At 34.5% G+C, this 25,903-nt stretch overlaps 2 protein-coding genes across 2 annotated transcripts; one reads left to right on the top strand and one right to left on the bottom strand.

Moving 5' to 3' along the window:
• Positions 1-5,313: 5,313 nt before the first annotated feature.
• Positions 5,314-13,883, top strand: LOC115978446 (elongator complex protein 2-like). The gene is made up of 10 exons (XM_031100442.1): positions 5,314-5,637; positions 5,755-5,842; positions 6,322-6,407; positions 6,660-6,813; positions 8,688-8,848; positions 9,071-9,751; positions 11,049-11,370; positions 12,058-12,275; positions 12,406-12,583; positions 13,237-13,883. Exons 1-10 carry the CDS (start codon positions 5,491-5,493, stop codon positions 13,743-13,745), a joined length of 2,544 nt encoding a protein of 847 aa, XP_030956302.1. The 5' UTR covers positions 5,314-5,490; the 3' UTR covers positions 13,746-13,883.
• A 3,446-nt stretch (positions 13,884-17,329) lies between these two features.
• Positions 17,330-20,141, bottom strand: LOC115978430 (ataxin-2 homolog). Its single transcript, XM_031100441.1, has 2 exons — positions 18,769-20,141; positions 17,330-18,641 (listed from the first exon to the last, which is right to left on the bottom strand). Exons 1-2 carry the CDS (start codon positions 20,067-20,069, stop codon positions 17,627-17,629), a joined length of 2,316 nt encoding a protein of 771 aa, XP_030956301.1. The 5' UTR covers positions 20,070-20,141; the 3' UTR covers positions 17,330-17,626.
• Positions 20,142-25,903: the final 5,762 nt, after the last annotated feature.

Below are 25,903 nucleotides of genomic sequence, written 5' to 3'. Positions count from 1 at the left end.
TGTGTAAAGTTGTTTAAGATGTGAAAATGTGCGTTTGAACCACACAACCACATAGGGCCTAATTTTTTTTATTTTTTTTATTCAATTGAGTTTTCTATGTTTCAAAATTATTCAATCAAAGCCTTCTCTTAACCTCTATTGAGCTTATTTAAATGTCAACTAGCATAGCATTGTTTTGATAATTTTAGAATATTTAATAAATAAAATTATTATTTCAAAATTAAAAATGAAAAATCTAGATGTAGGGGTGAAAGGCTTAGGAATGTATATTGGGTCGTGGGCTTTGTCCGATGACATTTAGCTATCCGAGAATAGTTAGACATTAACGAAGACGAACAAATCAGTAAATTATGAAATGCTTTTGGTCATAAATGTTTGGGAAAGTAGTCTAAGGAGAAATGCCTCCTCGATTAAGCAGAGTAGAGGTCAAAAGTTTGACCTACCATTAAGAACAACACACTGGACAATTTTACTAGTAAGGATAAGCATCAAGAGAGAATAGGACAAAGGGAAGCTAAGAAATATCTAGGAGAAAGTTGCTATCACCACATTAAATGCTTTGTAGCTAATTCCCTAACCGCATTAATGTGGAGGTGATACCTGAATAGTTTTATTAAGCATTACAGCTACCCCCAAAAACTTCAAAAGGGTTCTGATGGGATAAGAATCAAAGCTAGCAGGTTGACCTACATGTGGAAGGTTGAGATGAAGTAAAGTAGGGGAATATAAAAAAGAAAGACCTCATTACCAAGGGGGAATCAAAGAATCTAGGAAAAAAACACGATAGCCTCAATAACTGTAATTGTGTTTAAGTTCAACAGAAATATATAAGAACTACTTTCCTTGGACTTCGCCGAGGAAGATTTCCCTTGCATAAAACTTGTTCATTTTCATTTTCTAGCCATATTTAACCTGCTGTGATTGTTGTCCCACTCATTGAAGTATGTTTCAAGCCCACCCTCTATAAATTCATCGTATTGGGCTCTTTGAGCCCTGGTTCGTCTACTTTTTGGGCTTGGGTGCAAAAAACCCTATCCTTACTCTAGAAATTGTGAAACGATGTTGTGGTACCTATATATATAAAATTTAAACCCCTAACCCACCAAAACCCTATATAACTAAGAGCGAGAGATCAAGGGAGCGAGGAAGTGAGAGAATGACAATAATACGAAATTGGTTGCAGTGGTGTGAAGAACGACTAACCATGCCTTTTAATGCACCATCGATATTGAATTGGAATTTTTTTTTTTTTTTGGTTGACTAATCTCGTCTTTGTACAATAAGTACTTTTAACGGTTTTGTAAAATTTTATTAGAGAATAATTTGCAGTAGTGCGAAGAACAATGTGGTATTCTGAATAGAGTTTGAGTTTGAGTTTTTAGTTTAATTTTGTGTTTTGTTTGGGTATTTCAAAATTTTTGTAATTTTGTGAAATTGCCTAATTCCTCTCTCTATTCTTGTTGTAATCAAGTACATCCAAGTTGAGTTAAGTAGTGAATGGTCAACTTAATAATAATAAAACTAAGTCAACAAACAATGTTAGTTCCAAAAACCTAAGTTTGGATTTTGAGCTCAAGTTTAATATCAAGCGTTTAAGCTTAAACACATGCATATAATCAAATCAAGGTGGTCAATACCGTACCATACCGGCCAATACAATCGGTATTTACCGTTCCGGTACTTGCACTAGTATCGAAATGCAGCTATTTCATACCAGTTTAAATACCGGCTGTACCGGTCAGTACAGAAAAAGCCTTTTTTTTTCTTCTAGTTTTGTTATTTTTTGAATGTTTGTAAAGGCAGAATGGTAACTTATCTATATATATATATATATATAAAACTGAAGTTTTTGCTGGTACCACAATTTTCCACGTCAGCACAATATTTAAAAAATAAAAAATAAATAAAAATTATAACTCCTCAAAACCCTAACAACCTTACCCCTCTCTCAAGTTAAGAAATATAAAGCCACGGTTTCTGCAAACTCTCTCTCTCTCTTCAGATGTAGGAAGCCCTAAAGCATTCAAGATCTACAATGCACGGTATAGATTTTAGCTTATAAAGTTCAGCTTTTGTAAGGTTAGTTTTGTTTATATATTAATTAATACATAATACTTTGTTCACCATTGAATACTCATATAATCAATTTCCAATTCAGTGTTCAAGAATTAAACCAAAATTCTAACTGCGCTATCATAAAATATTATTATTAGTATGAATTTTATGGAGTTGCGGTGTTCAAGAATTAAACCAAAATTCTTTTAAATTATCTATAATATTTTGTCCTCTGAAAATTTTATCTCTTTGATTTTATTATATTGTGTTTCTTAAGCTATAGAGAGATTTTCTTTGGTTTTTGCAAACTCTCTCTCTTTCTCCAGATGGAGGAAGCCCTAAACGCACGGTATAGCATTCAAGATCTACGACTCACGGTATAGATTTTAGCTTATAAAGTTCAGCTTTTGTAAGGTTAGTTTGTTTATATATTTAGTCCTTAGGTTTAGGTTTAGGTTTAGGTTTAGGTTTTAAGAGATTTATATATTACTACTATGTGGCTAAATTTCCCGTGACATCAATTTTATGTTTTTAACCAAATACATCAGGAAAGCAAGAGAAGGCGCATAAATATTTAGTCCTTACGTTTAGGTTTAGGTTTAGGTTTAGGTTTTAAGAGATTTATATATTACTACTATGTGGCTGAATTTCCCGTGACATCAGTTTTATATATATATATATATATATATTTTTTTTTTAAATTTGTTTTATGTAAGGTTAGTTTGTTTACATCAGTTCTTTATCTCAAAGATAAGGCTTTTATTTCTACCGCAAGAACTATTTAGGTATGTATCCCTTACAAGTACACATGAACTTAAATTGTCTTTTAATATATGCATACTTTATTATTTTCTAATAGTTTTCCCGTGCATCGCACGGGTTAGCGACTAGTTTGTATTATTTGTTTTCTTAGTATGCAATGAACAATTAAGTTTTTTGTTTTTTATATTGTGTTTTTTTTTTTTCCTTCTTTCTTTTTCTTTTAGTTGATGCTAAAGACTAAAATCATGAATAATTTTTTCTGAATTAAGGTAATATTTTATGCTAAACTTTTATTTTTATTATATATATATATATATAAAATAGCAGTAAACCTGAAACAGTACACTGGTACTGAAATATATCATTCCGCTGATCAAACCGATACAACATTCGAAAGGGGTGGAGCTAGAGGCGGCACCCACCCCAAACCCCCCCCCCCCCCCAACTCCTCCTCCTAAAAAGTCTACCATACATGCTTATGTAAAGTTGATTTAACTCCTGACATAGAATAGAAAAACAAAGAAACAATTTCCCTAAACAAACCGTACTTTACATGAAATAAATAATAAAATAACAAATCTTCCAATTGAGAAAGTCTAGAGATACTATAAAATCTCACAATATTTTCACAATATTCTTGTTTTTAGTTGAAATGAATCTGAGAATAATTTATTTTATTTTATTCTGACCAATCATGTACTAACACCTCAATTTATTGTAAAAATATTGTGAAATTTTGTGATGTTACTAAAACAACTCCTCCCACTTTAAACAATCTGTCACAAAATAAATTCCATCAAACTAAACTTGTTAAAGCTGTTTGCACTTCTGACCATATTAACTCTTTTTATCTTTTTCTTTTTTCACTTATCTAAATTTCCTTCTTTTCATTTGAAGTTCAGCCCGTGGAGGTGGAGCTCTATTACACATAATAATGTCTTGTATAGTTGTATGGTACTAAAGCATTAAAATATGTCCATTACTTTTTTATCCTTCATCTCTTCCATTTTCATAGTTTCAAAATTTGAGTCTCTACTATATATTCAAAATTTTAAATATTTAAAAAAATTGAGAAAAGTTAAAGTTTATTTTCTCAATTTATTTTGAGGAATCAAATTAGATCTCTAAACTTTATGTATATAAATTAATCTCTTACTTTGATGATTGATTGTCAATTAATAACTATGAATTAAATGTTTTACAATTGTTTACTTATTTTACAATTGTTTAATTTTAATAGGCTTTGTATGACAATTATTGTTTGTTTAAATTTTTATTATTAATATCAATTAATAATTTTAGGTTTTTTTTAATTTTTTTTAATTGTTTTTTGATCTTGCCCCTCCTAAACTAAAATCCTGGCTCCGTCACTGGCCTCCGGTATAAGATTGACTCCTTTGAATCAAATGCATAAATTAAAAAAAAAAAAAAAAAAATCCAATAAACTATAATTACTTTATACTTATGATTCCACGTTTGATTCTAGCTTCTCTAGCAATTGTTCCAATTATGTATGAGAATCTAACCTGATATCTAATGTGCATGATGCCACTTTATGTGTTTGATTCCAAATTTAACAACACAACATTTATTTTCTCTAGATAATGCATGGCCATGTTGTTATGATCACAAAATGCGCAATAGAATTCATCAAGAAGTTTGACGGCGAATCACCATTAAAGACCACCTGCGAGTAGGAACCCTTATCAGCACGTCTTCTTCTTGAAATGGCGATTCACAAGCCTCATTCCTGAATTTTTATGAATCACATGTGATGAGAAAAGAACATTTTTCAATAGTTTAGGGATAAAAAAAAGATTTTTTTTTTGTTTTTTTTTGTTTTTGAGAAGGAACATTTTTTTTTTAATTGAAGAATAGAAAGTGGAGCATTTTTAATAGTTTATGGACAAAATGAAAGTTTTCAATAGTTTAAGAAATAAAAAATGAATTTTTTAAAATTTAGGGATGAAAAACAAAAATTTGATAGATTTTCAATACCAAAATAATATGTTGTTTAAAATCAAACATAAATACTTACCTATTATGTGATATTGAGCAATGACCAAATCAACTGTTCTTGTGCATTGAATTTTTTGAGATGTGGATATGTGTTAAACACTTATTATGTGTCCATATTTTAACGTGTTCAATACATAGATATACTAAACTCAAGCCAGTTTCATGTGACATTAATATCTAATAATCTAAATTATAGTAAAACATAAAACTAAAAATATTGATTTTAATAATAATCTTATTGTCATGTATCATAACACACATTGGCAAAATAAACAATCATATCACCTATAATAAAAGTATTATAGTTTAGTCAAGTTGAAATCCATCTTAAAAAAAAAAAAAAAATTGAAGTATTTTTATGAAACATAATACAGAAAATACAGTTCAACATTTATTTATTTATTTTAAATGTTAATCTTAGAATTTTATATTTAAATAACTAAGTATGTGTAAAATATTACATTTGGTGGAGCACCCATTAGCTGGGCCGAGCGGCCCAACCAGCACACACCTTCACTCTTTTCTTTGTTCGCTGTTGGCTGAAGCCGGAAGCTTTCTCAGTTAGGCTTGGCCGCCCTCTGAATCTGATACACGTTACAACCTCTCTGTGTTCTCTTCTTGGTTGTGTCTCTCTCTGTTGTAATATATTTATATATGACCATGTCAATAAATGGAGGAATGGAGGTGAAGAAAGTGTTTATAGGAGCAGGGTGCAACAGGGTTGTGAACAATGTTTCATGGGGAGCTTGTGATTTGGTAGCCTTTGGTGCCCAAAACGCTGTTGCTATATTCTCCCCCAAGGTTCCTCTCTCTGTCTTCTAGTTTTCATTCTATAAATACCAATCTTCTTATATATCATCAAACTGACTTTTTTTCTTTCTTTTGTTTTTTGGGTTGTTTTTCAATTTTTTTTTGCAGACTGCACAGATTCTGACAACTCTACCGGGTCACAAAGCCTCTGTGAATTGCACCCAATGGCTTCCAAGTAACAAATTTGCATTTAAAGGTATATTTTTTAATTGGGTTTTTATTAAAAGTCCTTGCTTTAGTTTTGGTTTGGCATAATTGAATTTCTGAGCTAGACTAGTTAACTGCTCTTTTGGGTGGTTTTATGAATTGGTAGGAAAACAAAAGAAAGTAGAAGTTTGAAATTTTGGAGAGAAAGGAATGCCATTTACTTCAGTGTACTCAATAAACTTCTTGGTTTTTATTAATTTGAGTTATAACCGTTTAAATTTTCTGGAAAACCAAAAGGACTTCTCAAAGCTACCATATTTTAAGTCTGTGTTGTTTTCAGACAAACTTACGAAAGGTAATTGCTTGTGTACTAGACTAGCTGACTTCTCAAAGCTACCACATTTTAAATTTCTGAACTAGACTAGGTGACTTCTTTTCTTTCCTTTTAAAAAGTTATGGATTTTAGAAGTATAAGCATAGTTGATCTCTTACTGGGTTTTTTAATTGATCTTTATTAATTGTATTCAGCTAAAGAGTTAGAGAAGCACTACCTTCTCTCTGGAGATGCTGATGGTGCTATTATTCTGTGGGAATTTTCTCTTCTTGAAAGAAAGGTAATTGCTTGTGTACCTGACCAATTAGTCAATTCTTTTCATTTTTAGTTTCTTGGCAATATCACTCTTTCATTTACTAGCTAATTGAACATATTCCCAATTAGCACTTTGCGAATCCTCAAGTTCAATGTTTTTTTTTCCCCTAATATGCTTTAGATGATTGATTTCAAATTTAAACATGACTACCATTAAAAAAAGGAAAAAGAAAAAAACGAATTAAAAACAACTAATTATTTAAATTATTTTTAACAGTGGAGGTATGTGTTACAAGCACCACAATCACACAAGAAGGGTGTCACATGCATTACTGGAATTATGGTTACTGAAACCGAGGCAATTGTTGCCTCAACTTCTTCAGATGGTAAAGTCCATGTATGGGAAGTGTTGTTTCCCTCTACTACTGGAGGTTAGTCATATATTCCTGAAATAAATAAAAACTGTCAAACTTTCATGCATGCTGATGGTGCACTTGTACGTAGTATGTATGTCACTTCATTTGCTAGAAAAAATATAAGAACATCATTCTGCTTTACGTGATTTATTTGTTATGATGATAGTCTCTTTCTATCAAACACTTATTTTAGTTCTTTAGTAGTAGTTTTTATTTATTTAGGTGCTAAAGTTTGTTGAGCTTCTCATGTAGTTCTATGCTTTATGGGAATTGAAGAAATTCCAGACTACGCAGACAATATTTTGCTTCTTGTTGAAATTGATTGTATATAAATAGGGTTTCTGTGGCAAAAGTCAAGTGAATATCCATGAGGTTAGCAATGATTCAGGAATGTTATGCTATTAACTTCATAGTGCATGTGCTAAAAGTGCAAAGCATTGGCTTTAGGTTCATGTTATGTATAGAATGGCCATTGCTGGAACACTTGTTGATTTGCAGAGCAATGAAACTCGAATAAATGGGCCATGTTTGGATTCTCTGACTTTGAAAGTTGTTCTGTGATTTAGAATGATTGTTCAACTTGTTAAATTTCTCTTAGACTTGACTGGTCTGAGAAATTTATTGATAGTTTAATAGTGCCATATCAAGATTTTTTAATATGAGTGCAAATGTGTTTGCTAGCACAAAGATTGCTTGTGTAATAAACTTAAGAGCCCTGGTCGGCCTTGACGCTAAGCGACATATTAGTTATTTGACATTAATAATCTTGGTATTCTCAACAAGATACTTGATTTGTATGACAGCATGCTTTTTAATTTCTGCAGTAATCCCCATGATGAGGCTTCATACCGTAATAACACGTGTGCGATATCAAACAACTAATCATATTTTATTTCTTTATATATTGTTGAGTAGCACATAGTTAAATGGGACTTCATAAACATATATATCTGTAAACAAATGGAAGCTCTACTAGATTGATGCTAAAGAAAAAGGGTTTGATTAGTAGATGGTCAACCTTGCCTCCCTGGAAGAAGAATAGCCAGGCTCTCTAGCCAACAAATGAAAAGGGAAAGAAAGGCCAAATGAATTAACAACTAAGCCCTCTCACGTCCTTCAAGCAGCCATCAAAGTCCAAAGCCTATAGGGTTGTTTGGGAGCATGTCTATTCGTTTTTTAAACGATTGCTGCTCACTTGGTTTAGCAGAATAGTTAGAAAAATGGTTTCTATGATTGCATGATTTCAAAGTTAGGGCTAGTTTTATGTTGCAGAGTGAGAATGTGGCAAAAGATACTTTGTGTGAGGATGAGGCATGGCAACCACCCAGAGCTTCCTTCTGACTAGATTAATTGGGGCAGATTTTTATTTAACTTTTTTTTTGTAAATGCAGATTTTTATTTGCTGAATAACCTTATTTTAAAACATGTGATTCAAAAAGACATGTTTTGAATTTATTTTTTCTTATCCATATTGTTCAAAATTAAAGAATTGATGTCTATCCAGGCTTATTTTAGGATATGGTTAGCTACTGGAATAATAGCGCCCGCCTTGTTTAAAAAGAGATGGGTCTTATTTTGCCTCTTTTTTCTTAATTTGATTCACATGTATGGTTTGTCTCTTAGTTAAAGATCTTTATCTTACGTCAAATTCCTTATAACTCTCATATCTCTTTACTTTATGTCATGGTTTTGAGCCAAAAAAGTCAGTCACCGTTCTGAAGAATTGTTTAAATGTGGTTATATTCAAGATGGTTTTCAAAATGTCTTGTTGTTTGATGTTAATTTCCATCTGAATTGATCTAGTTTGTGTACTAAGTTTATTCTAAGAAGCTTATTTGCAGAAATTTTGTTTTAAAACATTATTAAAAACCTTCTCTTGGTTGTTTTAGGTGATTGTAAATTGCAATGTCTGGAAACTCTCTTTGTTGGTTCGAAACCTATGGTGGCACTTTCATTAGCGGAATTGCCTGGAAATACTGGTCATGTAGTTCTAGCAATGGGAGGATTGGATAACAAGATTCATCTTTACTGTGGAGAGAGGACAGGAAAGGTATCTTGCGTCTTCCTTGTCAATCTTATATTGAAGTTCCTTTTATTTTTTTGATTGGTTACATTGAAGTTCCTATGTAGTCTTCGTTGTGGCAGTAACTTGATTGAAGTTCCTTTTTTTTTTGATTGGTTACATTGAAGTTCCTATGTAGCCTTCATTGTGGCAGTAACTCATTTTGGGTCCTTTCCTTCTTATTTTTGGTTTTTTGGCATATGCCCTCAGTTTCTTCATGCTTGTGAATTAAAAGGGCATACGGACTGGATCCGAAGTCTGGACTTCTCATTACCTATATGCACCAATGGTGAACCAACAAATAGTATTCTACTTGTAAGTTCGTCTCAGGACAAAGGCATACGCATATGGAAGATGGCTCTACGGAGTTCTCCTTGCAGCACTCAGGGTGCATACAGGAAAGAAGAAATGAGTCTTGCATCTTATATTGAAGGCCCTGTGCTTGTAGGTGGTTCATCCTCTTATCAAATATCTTTGGAATCTCTTCTAATTGGACATGAAGATTGGGTATATTCAGTCGAGTGGCAACCCCCTTCAACTGAATCTGTAGAAGGTATTGGTTACTATCAACCTCAAAGCATCTTATCTGCATCTATGGACAAGACAATGATGATCTGGCAACCTGAAAAGAATTCTGGAATCTGGATGAATGTTGTCACTGTCGGAGAATTAAGTCATTGTGCTTTGGGGTTTTACGGTGGCCATTGGAGCCCAAGTGGGGATTCAATTTTAGCACATGGATATGGTGGATCCTTCCATCTCTGGAAAAATGTTGGTGTGGACCTGGATAATTGGAAACCACAAAAAGTTCCCTCTGGGCACTTTGCAGGAGTGACAGATATTGTGTGGGCAAGATCTGGTGAATACATACTGTCAGTTAGCCAAGACCAGGTAATATATTGGCCATAGTATTAAAGAACTTTATTGGATTTTTTGTTATTTCGAAAAAATGTTCTGATTGCAGTTACAGGTTGGCTTTTATAGAGACTCTATGACTTGATGTTTCAATTAGTTTTCCTATATTTCTTGCATGAAACTTGTAAATTTTTTATAGATGTGGTGAGTGTTTGGAAAGTTATCCCATGCTGATGAAAAGTGAGTAAAATATGATTTAAGAAACTAATACAGTTTCAACTTAGAAAAGTGGACTGTATGGCATTTAATAGTCTAGTAAGTATTGCATTTAATTGTGAACTGAAATTGTCTTCAAGTTGTCTGTGACTAACAATGCAAATCATAAAGGGATAGTGAACACCACAAGTGATTTGAACAGTACATTTCAAATTTGTATGTTTTTAGCAATGGTAACAGTCTTGGGTTGTCAAGTGCAAGTGCATAGGCTTAAGTTTTGATAGCCGGTGCTTAACACAAACAAAATGCTAAAAGGGAGTACCATATCCAAGTTATCCCTTCCAGGACCCCACTTTAGTGTGACCAGCCTAAGTAATGACCTTTTCTCTTTTATTTTTTTAATTTTTTAAGCAATATGTTGATGTCCGATCTGGTACGTGATATGGGTAACGTACCAAAGATGTATCTTGTAAATAGTATAGTCTTGGGTGCGGATTCAATTCTGAGTAAATGAGCTGAAAATCAATCAAATGAACCTTCTCTTATTGACACAATTTTTATCTCAACAACTGGGATATGTGCTTATGTAAGCAAGAGTTGTGTACTGCTCAATAAGCCCGTTTTGACCTCTGAAAAAAGATTTAGGAAAATGATACCAGTGTGGCCCTTCCTGCATCAGAACACAAGCCATCTTAGCACTTGGTAATGAAATTCACGTTAGTGCGGTTACTACTCAAACAATCTTTGAACATTAGAGATTTTCTTTTACTGCAAAATTGATAAGTCAGAGGAATATGAAACTTCTAGTATTTTTCTTTGAAATGAAAGGAAAATTTTATTTTCTTAAAATGATATTTCTGGAAGTAAATTGTTACTTTTTTCTCCTATTAATTTTTCATATTGATATGAGATCTGCAATATGGCTGATAGTTTAAAAAATCCTACTGAAAATCCTACAAATTTTAGTTGAGTAGGCAGATTGCTTACCTAGCGTTTTATTTATTTCTCTATAATTTAAGAGGTAGATGTCAACATTATTTTGCATGCATTCATTTCATCATTTGTATTATTCTCTTATTAAAGATGCTATTGATTTCATGATTTTTAAAATATGCAGACAACTCGAATATATGCTTCGTGGCAAAATGAAGCTTCCCTTAGAGATGGGGACTCTTGGCATGAAATTGCACGTCCTCAGGTTCATGGTCATGATATTAATTGTGTGACCATCGTCCAAGGAAAGGGGAACCATCATTTTGTCAGTGGAGCTGATGAGAAAGTTGCCAGAGTTTTTGAAGCTACTTTGTCTTTTTTGAAGACATTGAACCGTGCCACTTCACAGAATATTAGTTTACCTGAAGATCTCCAAGCAGATGTTCAGGTTTTGGGTGCAAATATGTCTGCTCTTGGGCTATCACAGAAACCCATCTATGTTCAGGGTGAGTTTCTCTCTTTCTTCTCTCAATCAAAATCTCAACCATTATATATGGATTGGAAAGATACTAATATATCCATCGACACTATTTTTGTAGTTGTTATAATTTTGGCTCTTTCCACCTGATTTTAAGAGCTTGACGGCTGTTACTGTGAATCACCTTATATATATATATATATATATATAAAGGCCCTTGGCATTTCTCTCACTTATATTATCTAGATATATATTGACTTTCTTTTTATCATTATGATTTATAGACTCTTTAACCCTGTTTTGTTATGATGCATGGCTTAGTGGTTAAAACACCTTTAAGACCATCCTAAAGGTAACAATAAAAGAATCTTAAATAAATTCAAGGACTTTATCTTTTTCTTTTTCTACCTTTTGAATTGTAAGAAGATAAATTAACCTTATCATTTTTATAAGTCTTTGTTCTTTTTAGTGGTGAAGCTCTCAAGCTTCCTGGTTGTGCCCCTTTGAGCTTTTTCTTTAATGGATTTTTATTACGTATCCCAAAAAAAAAAAAAAAAAAAAAAAAGCTCTCAAGCTTCCTTGTCAATGTGAAAATCTAAGTCTTCAATTTATTATTAGTCAGTGCAGAACTGCTGATAAAGGTTTTTTTTTTTTAATGAATTGGTGCTGATAAGTTGGTAAGGTAGAACTGATTTAATGGGCCATTTATATGCAGCCACGCATGATATCCCAAACAGAAATGGGAATGATGGCCTTGACACCCTTGAAACTATTCCTGATGCTGTTCCAGCTGTGCTGACTGAACCTCCAATTGAAGATCAACTGGCATGGCATACACTGTGGCCAGAATCACACAAACTTTATGGTCATGGGAATGAATTGTTTTCTTTATGCTGTGACCATGAGGGGAAGCTTGTTGCTTCATCATGCAAGGTATATGGAGTCATTTAGCTGTTCTGCTGCTATAATTACAGACTTTTGAGAGTGAATTTCATCACAGAGCTTGGCTTTTTGAGTGCTATAGGTGGGTTGTACATTATTGCTAATATACTTGTGTTTGCAGGCCCAATCAGCAACAGCAGCCGAAATATGGCTATGGCAAGTGGGTTCATGGAAGGCAGTTGGTCAGTTGCAGTCTCATAGCTTAACCGTGACACAGATGGAGTTCTCCCATGATGACTGCATGCTTTTGGCTGTCTCAAGGGATCGCCAATTCTCCGTTTTCACAATCAAAAGAACAGGTACTCGAAACCCCTCACCATTTCAAGTGAGATTGTCTCAACATCTCTTATAGTATGTGCTGCTTTCTATTTGGTCATCTCTTTACATTTAGCACATTGGGGGGTTTGCATTTTCTCATTTGAAGGACTTTGCGAGGTAAACAATGATTCTCTCTTTTAATTGCTGAAAAATTTCAGCACAGCAAGATAAGATAAAACAAGAAGGCTTGGATAGCATGTTCTCTTTTCTTGTGGATTAGATTCAGTAAGAGAAAAACTTTTAGGTTTCTTCGTGACATATTCCTTTGTTTAATGCAAAGATCTACAGAAATGCTTAAAAAAAAGAATGAAAACTTTTCAGTAAACACCACCATTGCTTGCTGCCACCTCTCATCATCTTGGCACACATGCATCTTAATCATTTTCTTCTGTTATTTGTATAGTACCCTTGCCATCATCTCTTATTTTCCTAGCACCCATAAATATTTAGTCACATTTTTTTTTCTTTGACTCATCATTAAACAATAAAGGGACAGATGGAACATTCATTGGGAGTGGAATTAAAATGGCATTGTTGATTTTGAATCAGTCAGGGCTGCCCTTTCCAATTTGGAATTTTTGTGGAATTTTACAGTAAATTGTAATTACATAGTTTCTGTGATATGTCTGTTTAGGCACAGATGAAATCAGTTACCAGCTCCTAGCAAGGCAGGAGGCACACAAAAGAATTATCTGGTCATGCTCTTGGAATCCATATGGTCATGAATTTGCAACGGGTTCACGGGACAAAACAGTGAAGATCTGGGCTGTCAATAAGGGATCTTCTGTTAAGCTGCTTCTGACTTTGCCACAATTCAATAGCAGCGTCACAGCATTATCTTGGGTTGGTCTTGGTCACCAGAAAAACGATGGCTTCCTAGCAGTTGGAATGGAAAGTGGACTCATTGAACTTTGGAGTCTGTCTGTCAACAGAGCCGATGATGGCAGCGGTTCAGCAGCAGGTGTAGCTGCTGCTGTTGCAGTAAAACTTGATCCCTTCATGTGCCATGTCTCTGCAGTAAACCGTTTAGCATGGAAAGGCCCCAAGAAGAGTGAAAATTGCAAGAACAAACAGCTTGCTTCTTGTGGTGCTGATAATTGTGTTAGAGTGTTTGAGGTAAATGTTGATTACGCGGAAAATTAGTTTTTGTATCTATAGACATAATTTTGCTAATCCCTATATTGATGGCTGATTATAATTACTTAAATTCTTTCTAATGGAAATATGCTTGTTCTAGACCTTGTTTAAATTATGGGACTGTGAGACCGCTTGTTAGATTTCCATGATGGACCCCATTAATCGTCAATTGTTATTTGCGTTGTAAACAAGCTCTAACTTACGGCCTAGACTTTTTTCAACTTCAACTTCTATAATTCTATATAAGAAGAGCAGCCTTCCTTCTTCAAAGTTCAAACCTCTCACGCTCACGCTGGCTATCATCTAGATTTTGACTCATGATTGAGATTTAGCATGGCTTGAAAATTCAAAGTTCAATACATTGACCATGTTCAAGTACCACTCTCTAATTAATAACAGAGCATATGGGACAGCCCACCGCTTTGAGAAATCATGGCTGAAGTAGACCAAAGCTACGGCGCCAACAAAAGCTCGTCTTCCATACTTGAATATTGGTGTTTAATCTTTTTGGTTTTTCTTTTCGTTGTTTGTTTAAACAAATGCATTATTGCAAGAGAATCAGTATGACAAATCATGAAAGGTCAATTTCTAGAATTGGTAGCGGGCACCTGCCACGCCATGCAATTTTGACAGTCATAGCTGCTCAAACAATATTTTTCTGACATATAAGTGGGATGCTAGTAGACTTAATTACATTAATTAAATGATATTATTCCAATCACAATAATTTGTGAAAAAGGATTGTGTTGATAGCATTTTCTTTTTATATGAAGTGTGATGAGGAATATTTCTATTAGAGCTGTGTCCGACATGGATATTTTGTTTGACAGTCATCACTCGTTTGACACCTTTGATTGAGTAGCTGATTAAACCACCACAAGCTTAAATTGTGGATAGGAGTCATCTTGCTAAAGTCATTTGTTCGACACCCACACGAATGAAGATACTTAGCTCCCCGAAGTAATGGAAGTGCTCCATTCTATACTTTCTACATATGGAAACTGTTATGCACCTTGCCAGAGGGTCCTTCTAAAATTCCGTATCCATTAAGTATGGGAAGTTAAACTCGAATATTTCGGTGCCACTAACCTTATTACCTCCATTATGCTAGTGCCTAAATTCCACGAAACGTGATCATCCTAGACCACTATATAAGCACCAAGGCACCTTCATTCAAGGGTATGTGTACACAATTTCCTAATCTTTATACTTTTAGAGTTCTTAGAGATCATTGTAAGTTTTTGATTTAACCATCAGAGGGCCTTTGACTAGTACCACACCAGTGCACTCCATAAGTATTTTATTCTTCACATCTTCTAACATGCGAGTTTGGAATAATTGACTTACTGACAAGTTTGGAATGATTAATTTATTAACAATCCTGCGCATCATAAGTATTTTATTTTTCACATCTTCTCACATGCGAGTTTGAAATGATTGACATAGTGACAAGTTTGAAATGATTAATTTATTTACGATCGTGCGCATCATCAAAAGTGTTTTATAGCATTACATGTATCGAAGGGGGAATACCAACTTTTGTGTATGAGTTCGAGCCCCACAAGTTGTCACGGAGCAGATTTTAGTATTTTACCACTAAATTTTCTGACCTGTGAAACACGTAACTAAATGTCAATTATTTGGTCAAGTGTGGGGTTGCTTGTCACAAATCATGACGTCTGTCCTCACAAGAACTCGCGTGGATCAGAGTCAGCATCAACATCTCTATTCTCTACCTCGAGCTACTCCTAATTTATAAGACAAAGACGATTCCTTGGATTAGAGGCAGCAGCTTTTAGTGCGCAGCAGCTAAAAAAATGAAAGAAGTTGCTACTGCCAAAATGCTAAAACACGTGCTGCCGAATCACACACAAATTCACAAACAGTTCTCACTCTCTCCCATCCCCAAAACCAAACACAAACCTAGTACATTTGTTTATGCATTATTTAACAAGTAATTAATGCATTCTTAGATTTTAAATCAGAGAATCTAAGAGCACTGTCAGTCAATAAAGACTCACATGAAATTGAGTGAACCCATTTGTAGTATGCTGTTTAATTTATTCATGGTCATTGGTCAGTATGGAATTTCTCTAGCTATCGGCCAATATTTGATCTGATTACCTTAACGGTGCTTTCAAATATTGTAATAATATGTTTCTTTTTCTGGCTAATCCTATATGCACGAATCAATTCCTCATCCATTGATTCTCTTTCAGAAAGAAAGAAAAAATTCTCATTCATCGTACCATGTAGAGACTAGAGAGGCTCTCAAGTCTTGACTATGCAGATGTATTAGATTTTGGACCACTGCTTCATAATTTCTCATAAAGTGGCTGATGAGGATGGCCATAAAAGGCGTGATTCAGCGACAAAGACAAATTGGAAAATCAGGACAGGAAAAAGGATGATGGTAGTTGGACAAAATGAAAGTGAGAATCACAGAGAAAACAGCATTTTAGGCGTAGAGAAAAATACAAGTGGAAGAGTATCATATGGTTCAAGGTTATCTTAAAAGGATTATTGTGAAGATATATACGAGAGTTGATGTAAGAGATGAAATCATAAAACTGTAGATGATGATGCAGTACACGTTTAGAATCAGCATTATTCTTGTTGTCAAAGTGTGTTTCACAATACATAATAAACAAATAAAAAAGATTTAAAAAAAAAGTGTGTTTCACAAGATCATGAAGTTTGTACCACCATGACCAGAAAGAAAGAATCATGTTGCCTATACACAAAATTGTGCAAGTAATGATGTCACATATTATAAAAATAATAAGTACTTAACAGAAACTATGCTATGAAACTAGGGACGCCAAGTAAGTTCATGAATCACATCTTATAATGCAACCTATGAAGAAAACAAAATTTTAAGAAATGCAATACCGTTCAAAGCTTAAAAGAAATGCAAGAATCTGGAGTCAGATATGATTACGTAGGAAAACAACAATCAATGGAGTAAGAAGTCATTAACCCAAAAAAAAAAAAAAAAAAAATTTGAAAAAAAGAATGGAGTAAGTTCTTCATCTATTCATAAGAATTTAGATGCAGCACGCATCAAGGACAATATGAGTGGGAGCTGGTGGACACATCTTTGTCTGGTAATGCATTGAAAGCCACATCAATTATCAATGACATTTAATTTCTACCGTACAAGGTCGAAAATGACTTCTTGATGAGTATTATTTGAACTCCTAAAAATTGTTGCTTCCTTGGTTTACCACATTTTTCACGGGAAGAGTTCTCTATTTCCTGACATGTTGCTTCAATACTTTCCTCTCTCAAGGGTGAATCGGCAACAATTAAGAGTTGCACTAACAATTACAACTGTCCAAATTTCAGTTGTTAGAGTTGAAAAATGTGAATCATGTGCGGAAATAACTGAGAGTCAAACTGTGGTGTGGTCCTTCATAAAATCATATTGCAAACGGAACTACTGCGGCCTAACAAACCTTAAAATAAACAAAGGTCATTCACCAACAAAAATCCCCTCTTTTGGTTCTATTTCTGTTTTTTATCCAAGCAAAAACGTTGGCCCTGCATATCATAACTCTTAAGACCTGAATGATAAACATGAAATGGCATAAAATTAAAGTTCTTCCGACTTATATACCATTTATTTCTGTAACCGATATATGAACTGCACACAACACCATATATGAGTTTGAGCTTTTACAGTATTGTCTCAGACCACTTTCATTTCCTATGACAATAAACAACAATATGACATATGAGAAAGATATAAGACAAGTCTTAGTTCCTTATTATCTATCACAAAATACATATCACACAAACCAATAACAAGACAGACTCTAAAACATAAACTTGAGAGACAAACCAAACCCAATTCCTTCAAAATTGTTCTTTTCTCTGTAACTGATTTATATTGGCTGTGAACTTCTGATCTGCTGCTTCATGTTGTCAGTGGGAAGCTGAGCAGAAGCTTCCGGCAACCCTACAGCAGCAGCTGTTGTCATGGTCTGGTATTGAGAAGTCATTGAGGGTGCCAGAGGCTGAGTATAGTATATCTGGGGGGCATGAGCAGGATCAGCAAAGTCATAAGCATAATTAGCAGGAGCAGCTGAATTAGGTGCCATTGACTGAGATGGGTGAGGCATCTGAGAGTAACCAACATATTGTTGCTGATGTTGACCAGAAGAGACTTGAACTAGTTGTGGAGCACCTGTGGTTGCTGTTCTGTACACACCTGCAGCCATTTCGGGCTTGGTAGCATTCCTTATGGGGTTATAAGCTGCAGGAGAAGGGACCATTGTAGGACCGGGAGGCGTTTGGGTGCGGCTAGGAGGAATACCAGTTGCAGTTTCACTGATATTAGATTGCTGCACAGACAAGTTGTAAGCTTGGGCCTGCCTCGTGGGCATATAGTACACTGGGTACTGCTGGTCAAGTTGATGTTGTGGATGGTACTGCTGTTGCACAGGGTAGTAGGCCGAGATTGGCACTGGCCCAGAGGGGGTATGCTGGAGATAATGTGTGCCATGTACGAATTGCGGTTGTTGTTGTTGCTGTTGTGGTTGTGGTTGTTGTTGTTGTTGTTGTTGTTGTTGTTGTTGTAATTGTTGCTGATGTTGTTGGTGTTGGTGTAATTGTTGCTGCTGATGTTGTTGCTGCAATTGTTGCTGCTGATGATGTTGTTGTTGTAATTGTTGTTGTAATTGTTGCTGTTGCTGCTGTTGTTCGAATTGGGATTGTAATACATAACTAGAATCCTGAAACTGTTGTTGCAACTGGACCCGGGTGTTTGGATCAGAGATATTATTAAGTTTTTGATCAACAGGGTTACTAGCAACCCTTACAGATGGGATTGGGTTTTGAACAACTGGGTCTTGATATGCAGGTTTTGTGCGAGACAATGGATTTGTAAGACTACTTTCACTGCGGAATTAAAACAAACACACACAAAACAAAAACAAAAACAAAAAACCCAATTCAGAATTTGATAATTCCAACAATCTAATTAAACTATTCACAATAAAACTGAAACAAATCAGAAAATGGGTACCTTGAAACTGAATCTGGTGAATGCAAATCAAGCCCGCCACTCGTCTTTTGTTGATTCTGTGACTGTGGCAGTGGCTGTGGCTGTGGCTGTGGCTGTGGCTGTGGCTGAGCAACCGGTTGTACTCTCCGATAACCAACCGGCACGCCGTGATCCGATCTTTCGTCATCGGAAAAGACCCTATTCTGGTACTCCCCGGCCGCCGCAGAACTCACCGGAACGGGCTGTACAACCGGTAAAATGACCGGCAACGGAGGCGGCGAAGAAATCACAACAAAGCCCTCGTCTTGCTTGTTGTTGTTGTGCCCGGCAGAACCAAGACCCATCTGAGCGAATTGCTCCTCAATCCCAAGTTTCTGATCCGCCACTCTAGCCCCACCGCCACCGCCACCGCTACCGCCACCGCTACCAACACCAACACCGCCTCCATCCTCTACATGAACCCGAATCGGCCGCAAATTCGCAAGCGAAGGCGAAGAAGAAGTGGACCCAAACGACGACGTCGTTTCCAGCATCGGCGAATCGGGCACCGAGTGAACATCCTGACCCGACTTCGCATTCTTTCCGGGTTGACCCGCCTCCAGCTCTCTCGCTCCTCCGCCACTATTCGAAGAATCCAAGTTGTTCACGCCGCCTACGACACCATCATCGTCCAAACCAAGCAAGCAATCCACCGAAGTCGGGACCGAATACCCTCTGTTGTTCATCAAACCCGACCCGTTCAGCGCGTTCAAAAACCAGTCCTCGGACTTGGCCGAGTTGTCAAGAATCGGCCCGATTGATTGAGACGAATCGGGCTTCAGAGGGAACAGAAAGATTCGGAGCCTCGAGGGCTTAACGGAGTTCGACGAAGTCCTGTCGTACTCGTCGATCATGTTGTCAAGGTCTTCATCGGTGGTGACGGAGATAAGAGAATCGAGGTCCTCGTTCGGAAGCTGGTACTTGAGGGTGAACGGCCGGTCGTTCAGGAGAGTTTTGGACAGCCGCGAGTGGAGGTCGGAAAGTGAGGATTGGCGGTCCACGACGACGATTCGGGTGTCGCCGCCGACGTAGCAGAGCGACTTGTCGTGCGGGCGCGGGACTATGTGGCCGCCGTAGCTGCACATGAGACGAAGCTTGGTGCTCATGGGGGCTGTGTTTGTGTTTGGCGGAATAGGCTCGTCCCATGAGTCGGTGTTGCGGGAGCGAGGGGACGAGTCTACGGAGTCTGCGTAGCCTAGGTGGGATTGTACGGTGGTTGTACTGGGTGTTGGCGTGGTGGAGAGCGGCGGAGCTACCGATATTGGGGGTGGTGGTGGGTCCATTTGGAGAGTTGTTGGGTATAGAGAGAGAGATAGAGAGAGAGAGAAGAGAGAGAAGCAAAAAGAGGAAAAGAGAGGGAGGGTGGAAGTAGGAGTTTATGCTCTTATAGTTACTCCACACCTGGTCTTCTCCAGCTGTGTTTTTTTTTTTTTTTTTTTTTTTTTTAGTACTAATTTTTCAATAATTTTTTCCAAATATAAAAAAAAGTAACTTATTCATAATAAACAATCTAAAAAAAAAAAATTAACCCATATATATTTTAACAAACAAGGGTCAAGGTATTCAGTCTCTCGATTCCACGCATACTGAATTATTACGAAGAAAAATCTTTTAAAAGTTACCTCAAGATACTAGTAAGAAGTTCTTAATCCTATAATTTAGTGGTATATGAATATTAAGAAAATACACATGATTGTGATGAATAAGGAATTAGAGATAATTTCTTAAGAAAGATACTGTAGATTATTGTACTAATTTATAGTTAGGATTTAGGAATTTAATAATTTTCCAAAAGACTTTTGTGGGGAAGTGTAGAGAAGAAGAGGTGGGACAGGGGGGTGTGAAGAGCAGTGGTGGTTACAGTGTAGAGAAGTAGAAGAAGAACAAAGGGGCCAGCTTTGGGTTTGAAATAAAAATAAATAAATATAAGAAACTAAAAAAAAAAAACTGTGGAGAGTAGTACTGTACACAGTAGAGTCATATGGGTTTGACAGCTTGTTCACTGATTGGCTCCAGTTGGGGTCTCTGTGTATGTGTTGGGGGGTGTGGCAATCAGGTGTACTAATGTTCAGGGTAATCATGTGGGTGTGTATCCATTGAATCATGTGAGGTGTGCTTTTAGCAAGTGGTTTAAAAAGGGTAAGTTTTTATTTTTATTTAAAAAAAAAAAAACTTTTTTTGAGCTTATTTTGTCGCATCCTCCCACATTATTATAAAAATAAATAAAAAAATCACCACAAATATGGCTCTCATGTGGTTAATTAAAAGTACAGGAAAAAAAAAGGGAATTCATGATCTTAATCATTCATTTTAAGTATGGCCAAAATAAGGTAAAGAAGAATTAGTAGTTAGTGAGGTATAATTATTTCATTGTATGATTTTTGATATGAATCTAGAGAAATATTCTTAATATCTCTTATTAAAAATTGTTTTAAATATATATATATATATATATATATTTTTTTTTTTTCTATTGAGATTTTTTTTCATACTACCATAGAACTTTAAAGTGCAAGATACAAGCCTTTTTCTCATAATAACAGTTTATGTAAGACTGACTTAATGGTCTATTATTTTATTTATAAAAGAAAAAGAAAAAAAAGAGTGGCTTGGTAGTTTAAAGAGCCTTGTAATTGAGTTATTTATTTATTTTAAAATTGTATAATTCTTTTTTTTAAATAAAAAATCGTATAATTCAATGAAATTATTTGTTCTCTTTTATGAAGAAAATTAGGGTTTAAAATTCTCTTTCTTCGTTAAAAAAGAGAGTGACTTGGTATTAGAATAAAAAAAAAGTGACTTGGTAGGATATAAACTGTCAAGAATCGTTTTTCTTGCAATCATTTTGGCAATACAATAAACACAAAATTAATAGAAATGATTTAAAACCTATTGTCTAAAAAAGGTTAAGCCACTATTTTCAACAAAAAAAAAAAAAAAAAAAGGTTAAGCCACTTGATCATATTGTTCCAAACCTTCCAATGGGGCATGGCATGATGAGAATTAAGAACTTTAATGTGCTAAGATTATGTTTGGTAAGTAGATCACAAATTTTTAGATACTAAAGTGCATATCTCCAAAAAAATTCGATACAACCCTCTAAAAATAATGATTGAAACACCTTTATTTTTTAAGGAAACAAACTTTTCTACTATTTCCAGAAGGAGGAGATCTTTTAGCAAGCAGTAAAACTAAAATGACATAAATTCCCATGATTTAAAAAATTCCCATGATTTTAAAATTTGAAAAATGAAGACCCACTTTTTAAAAAAACGCGTTTTGGTCTTGGAACCCTAATTTTAAAAACAAACAAAAACAAACCCACTTTTTTTTTCCCCTCAAGAGAAATTTTAGCCAAACGGAGTCTTAGCCGCAATTCTGGCTTACACACACTCACGAGTAACGCAATCATTTGCACTTTATTACGCTAAAAAAATGGGGAAAAAAAAAGTTTTGAAAAACAAAGCCCACGCGCTTTCCTGATTGTTTTGTTGGTTGTTTTGCTGCGAAATCGCTACGTATCATTGGCGCGTGTCACTAAGGCGAGTGAAGCTTAACCAGGCGGCGCCCATAGTTGCACACTTTGCACTGCTGTAAAGTGACGACGTTTTGCCAACTGCCAGGGGGTAAATTTTTACTTGATACACGACAAAATAAATTAATTGTACTTTGTGAAAAAGGGTATCCGGTGCTTCAGCTCCCTTTTGATTTTCTTTTTTAATTAATTTCTATTTTAATTAATCACTTTCCAAAACATAAATATTTGTTTCTTTATCCTATAGGAGTACTTTGTTTCATTAAAACATTATTTCTTTGGTTATTTTTTTATTATTAATTTTTCTACTTTTCAAAACATCAATTTAAAAAAAATTTATTTTGGTTACCAAGAAAAAAAAAAGGGAATAAAAATGGGTGTTTAGGGGCAATGAATAGAAATATGTTATTTTAGGGGAAAATTATTAGGTATTCCCTGAGTATCATAAATGTGAAGTCATTTTTCTCACATGAATGGTAGGTCTCACTATAAATTTAATTAGTAAGATCCACCATTTATGTGAGAGGAGGGAGTATGCATTTATGGTACTCTAGTAGTACACAATAATTTCCCTAATTTAGGCTATGTGTTTGGAAAGCCAATTTGGGTTTTCTATTTTTTTGGTTCATTTCCTAAAATTGGCGTATTCCCCTATTTTAGAGAGACCAATGTGCCTAGACCAATTTAGGATATGAACCAAAAGAATAGAAAACCAATGTGAATGCTCTCCATTTGTTTTTCCACATGTTTTTTTTTTTATATTTAGCGTGATGAGAATGCATGTTAATTGAAGACAAGTTTAATATAGCATTTAGTTAGTTAGTTAGTTCAGTAAGTTAGTTTTTTTTTTTTTTTTTTTTTTTTTTTTAAGAGTGAAAAAACAAATTTCAGAATGTTAATTTATAGACCACCACAAACAAACTCAAAAAAGAAAAAAAAAATTCTCTCAATAGTAATTTTTCTCTCTATTAGTGCATCTCCAACCAATGCTCTATCCACAAAATCATCTATAATTTAGAAGGAAAAAAAAAACCATAAAATGCGCCTCCAATGATCTCTCTAAAAATGAAAAAGTTTTTTGTTAATGAATAGCGACTCTATTGGTCAAGAGAGCCATCGTAGATGAACAAAAGAGTTAAAATATAGTTTCTCTTTACTCTTTCTCTCTCTTTTCGCACATAATGATTAAAAACAATAAAAAGGAAAATTAAAGAAAGAATAAATAGGTGATACTTAAATTGGATAGAAAAATGATATAAAATTTGTTGGAAAGTATATTTGAAAAAAAGTAGATAGACTAAATGAAAAAGTGGATAAATAAGCCTCATATCATATGTTGGAGATGCTTTAACTCCAGAGTTTCGTTTCTCACACCAGTCTATTAGTGAGAGCAATTGCCAAATTGGTTAATTTTGGAAAATAAATGAAGTTTAATTTGTATTCGATCTAACTTTGTAATTTTTTTTAATTTAGTTATTTTATATATTAAGCTCTCCTTTTGGATTGGATGAGTGTATATATTAAATTATCCTTAATAAAATTGTATTAAACTCAATTGTTAAAAGTTTGTTTTCAGTTTTATGGATTTTTTGGGTGTATATATATATGTGGGAAATTACATGTTTAAATCCATAATTGGTTAAATAAATTGGTTAAGTCCTTTTCAACATACATGAGTTGGATTGGATATGGATATTAATTATTTTGTAAATGGGTTAATAAAAAACTTAATCTACTATTAAGAGTTGTGTTGTTCAACTGTTATTTCTTGATGTTTCCAATCGAAGAAATCCAAAATTCAAATCCTCACTTTCAATATATATATATATATATATTTTTTTTTTTATTACTTTATGAACTACCTATCGAAATCCAACAAAATTCACCCTGTCAACCCTAGAAGAAAGCGGGGAGCATAGGCAAATCCTAACAATTGTGTTGGATTTGGATAAAACCAACTAACTACTCTGTTTAGCTGGTCATTGTTTGAATGGTGCAAGCAACAATAACGTCTAGAGGTATCTACACTTTAGGTCAAAGGAGCATAAGTTAGAACCATTTATTATTATATTATATTGGGTTAGGTTTAATTTATATTTGGGTACTTTGTTAATATTGCACGTTTTTAATAACTTTCCACTGACTAAATTTTTTGACAAATTTGTCATTAGATTACATTGGTACTTTGTTATATTTGCATCATATCAAAAATGTTCCGAGATCAATTATTATTTAAATATAAAGTTTTTATATTTTTAAATTATATAAAAAACACAAATCTATGACTCGAAGGATAAATATTTAATTAATACAAAATTTTTCATGTTTATTAAGAAAATAAATCCAATAGCAAGTTTTTTTAAAAAAAAAATAATATATCAATTTCTTTAGTGTTGTAATATTAATAAAGATTTATAAGGTAGTTTTTTTTTTTTTTTTGGAGAAGAGATTTATAGTGTAACTTAAATCATGGGAAGACCAATAAAATTTGGTTGAATAAGTAACATACAAGCTGCTAGAAGAGTCAAATTCTATACTAGAAAGTAAAAACTAAAGCTTGGAAGAGGAGTCCCAAGGAGTAGACCAAGAAATCATTTTCCCAGTCTTTCCTATATTCTTGCCAAGGCATCTGCTGCTTTATTAGTTTCACAGTTTAGAATGTCGTTCTTGGAGGGTACAAAGCTAGATCATGAAGTACCTGCAAATAGTAAACCGTGTAGTTAATTAACAAAGCTACATCTAGTAGAGAGTCAATTTTGCAAGCAATGAGTTCCCATATCCATCCCTCACAAGTCACACCCCAAAGAGGCAAAGCTCAGCCATCACAATAGTAGCCCAAACAATTGACCTAGACTAAACCCTGAATTCAACAACCATCGCAATCACTGATTATCCCCCAAATGCTTGGTCCCCTGGTACCTCACAGCTGGTACCAAGACTTTGAAAAACTCCAATTTATTGTGCAATCTGCAAGAATTGGGCTTATGTTAATGATTTTTTTGTCTATTTAAAATGGGTTGAATATGACTAAGTTGACATACATGAAGGATCCATATATTAATATGTTGCGGTCATATTGCCAATTAAGAGCTTTGTAGTCCAACTAGCTCTTTTTGATATTTTCAACAAAAATGTTCGGGTTCAAATTTGGATTTGTATATAAAAAGTATGTTGTAATCATATTCAATATTGGATCTTGGTAGTTGATAATACACCTTGCTTTTATTGGACTTGTGTCTTAGTTATAAATGTGAGATGGAGTGTAGGGTTGTTTTAAACTTTATTCATAATAGGTAAACGTTTGCTACAAATATTAAGAGTAAGCCCCCTTTCCGCTCTTAACTTTAGACAAAATCCTAGATTTTATTCTTTATAAAGACTACGGTGGCTTGTATATCATGGTCTTGAAAATAGGAGTATAATAATTAATAAAGAGGAAGAACTATTTGAACCATGTGTCGAGTGCCTACGTGTAATTTCACTACACTCATGGCATCTAGCAATAGACTAATAAATCTAAGAAAATGTGGCTCTTTTTCGTTGCGGTAAAGATTGTTATAATTGGGAAAGATTTCCCAAACA

Source organism: Quercus lobata, chromosome 1, assembly GCF_001633185.2.
Source record: "Quercus lobata isolate SW786 chromosome 1, ValleyOak3.0 Primary Assembly, whole genome shotgun sequence".
Lineage (NCBI taxonomy): Eukaryota > Viridiplantae > Streptophyta > Magnoliopsida > Fagales > Fagaceae > Quercus > Quercus lobata.
The sequence above is the reverse complement of the archived record's forward strand: the minus strand, read 5'-3'. Positions and strand labels throughout refer to the sequence as shown.

Coding starts and splice junctions, on each gene's coding strand:
- LOC115978430 (XM_031100441.1), bottom strand. CDS start 20,069: ATGGACCCACCACCACCCCCAATATCGGTAGCTCCGCCGCTCTCCACC. Junction 18,642..18,768: donor TCACCAGATTCAGTTTCAAG/GTACCCATTTTC, acceptor TTAATTCCGCAG/TGAAAGTAGTCTTACAAATC.
- LOC115978446 (XM_031100442.1), top strand. CDS start 5,491: ATGACCATGTCAATAAATGGAGGAATGGAGGTGAAGAAAGTGTTTATA. Junction 6,408..6,659: donor TTTCTCTTCTTGAAAGAAAG/GTAATTGCTTGT, acceptor TATTTTTAACAG/TGGAGGTATGTGTTACAAGC. Junction 11,371..12,057: donor GAAACCCATCTATGTTCAGG/GTGAGTTTCTCT, acceptor ATTTATATGCAG/CCACGCATGATATCCCAAAC.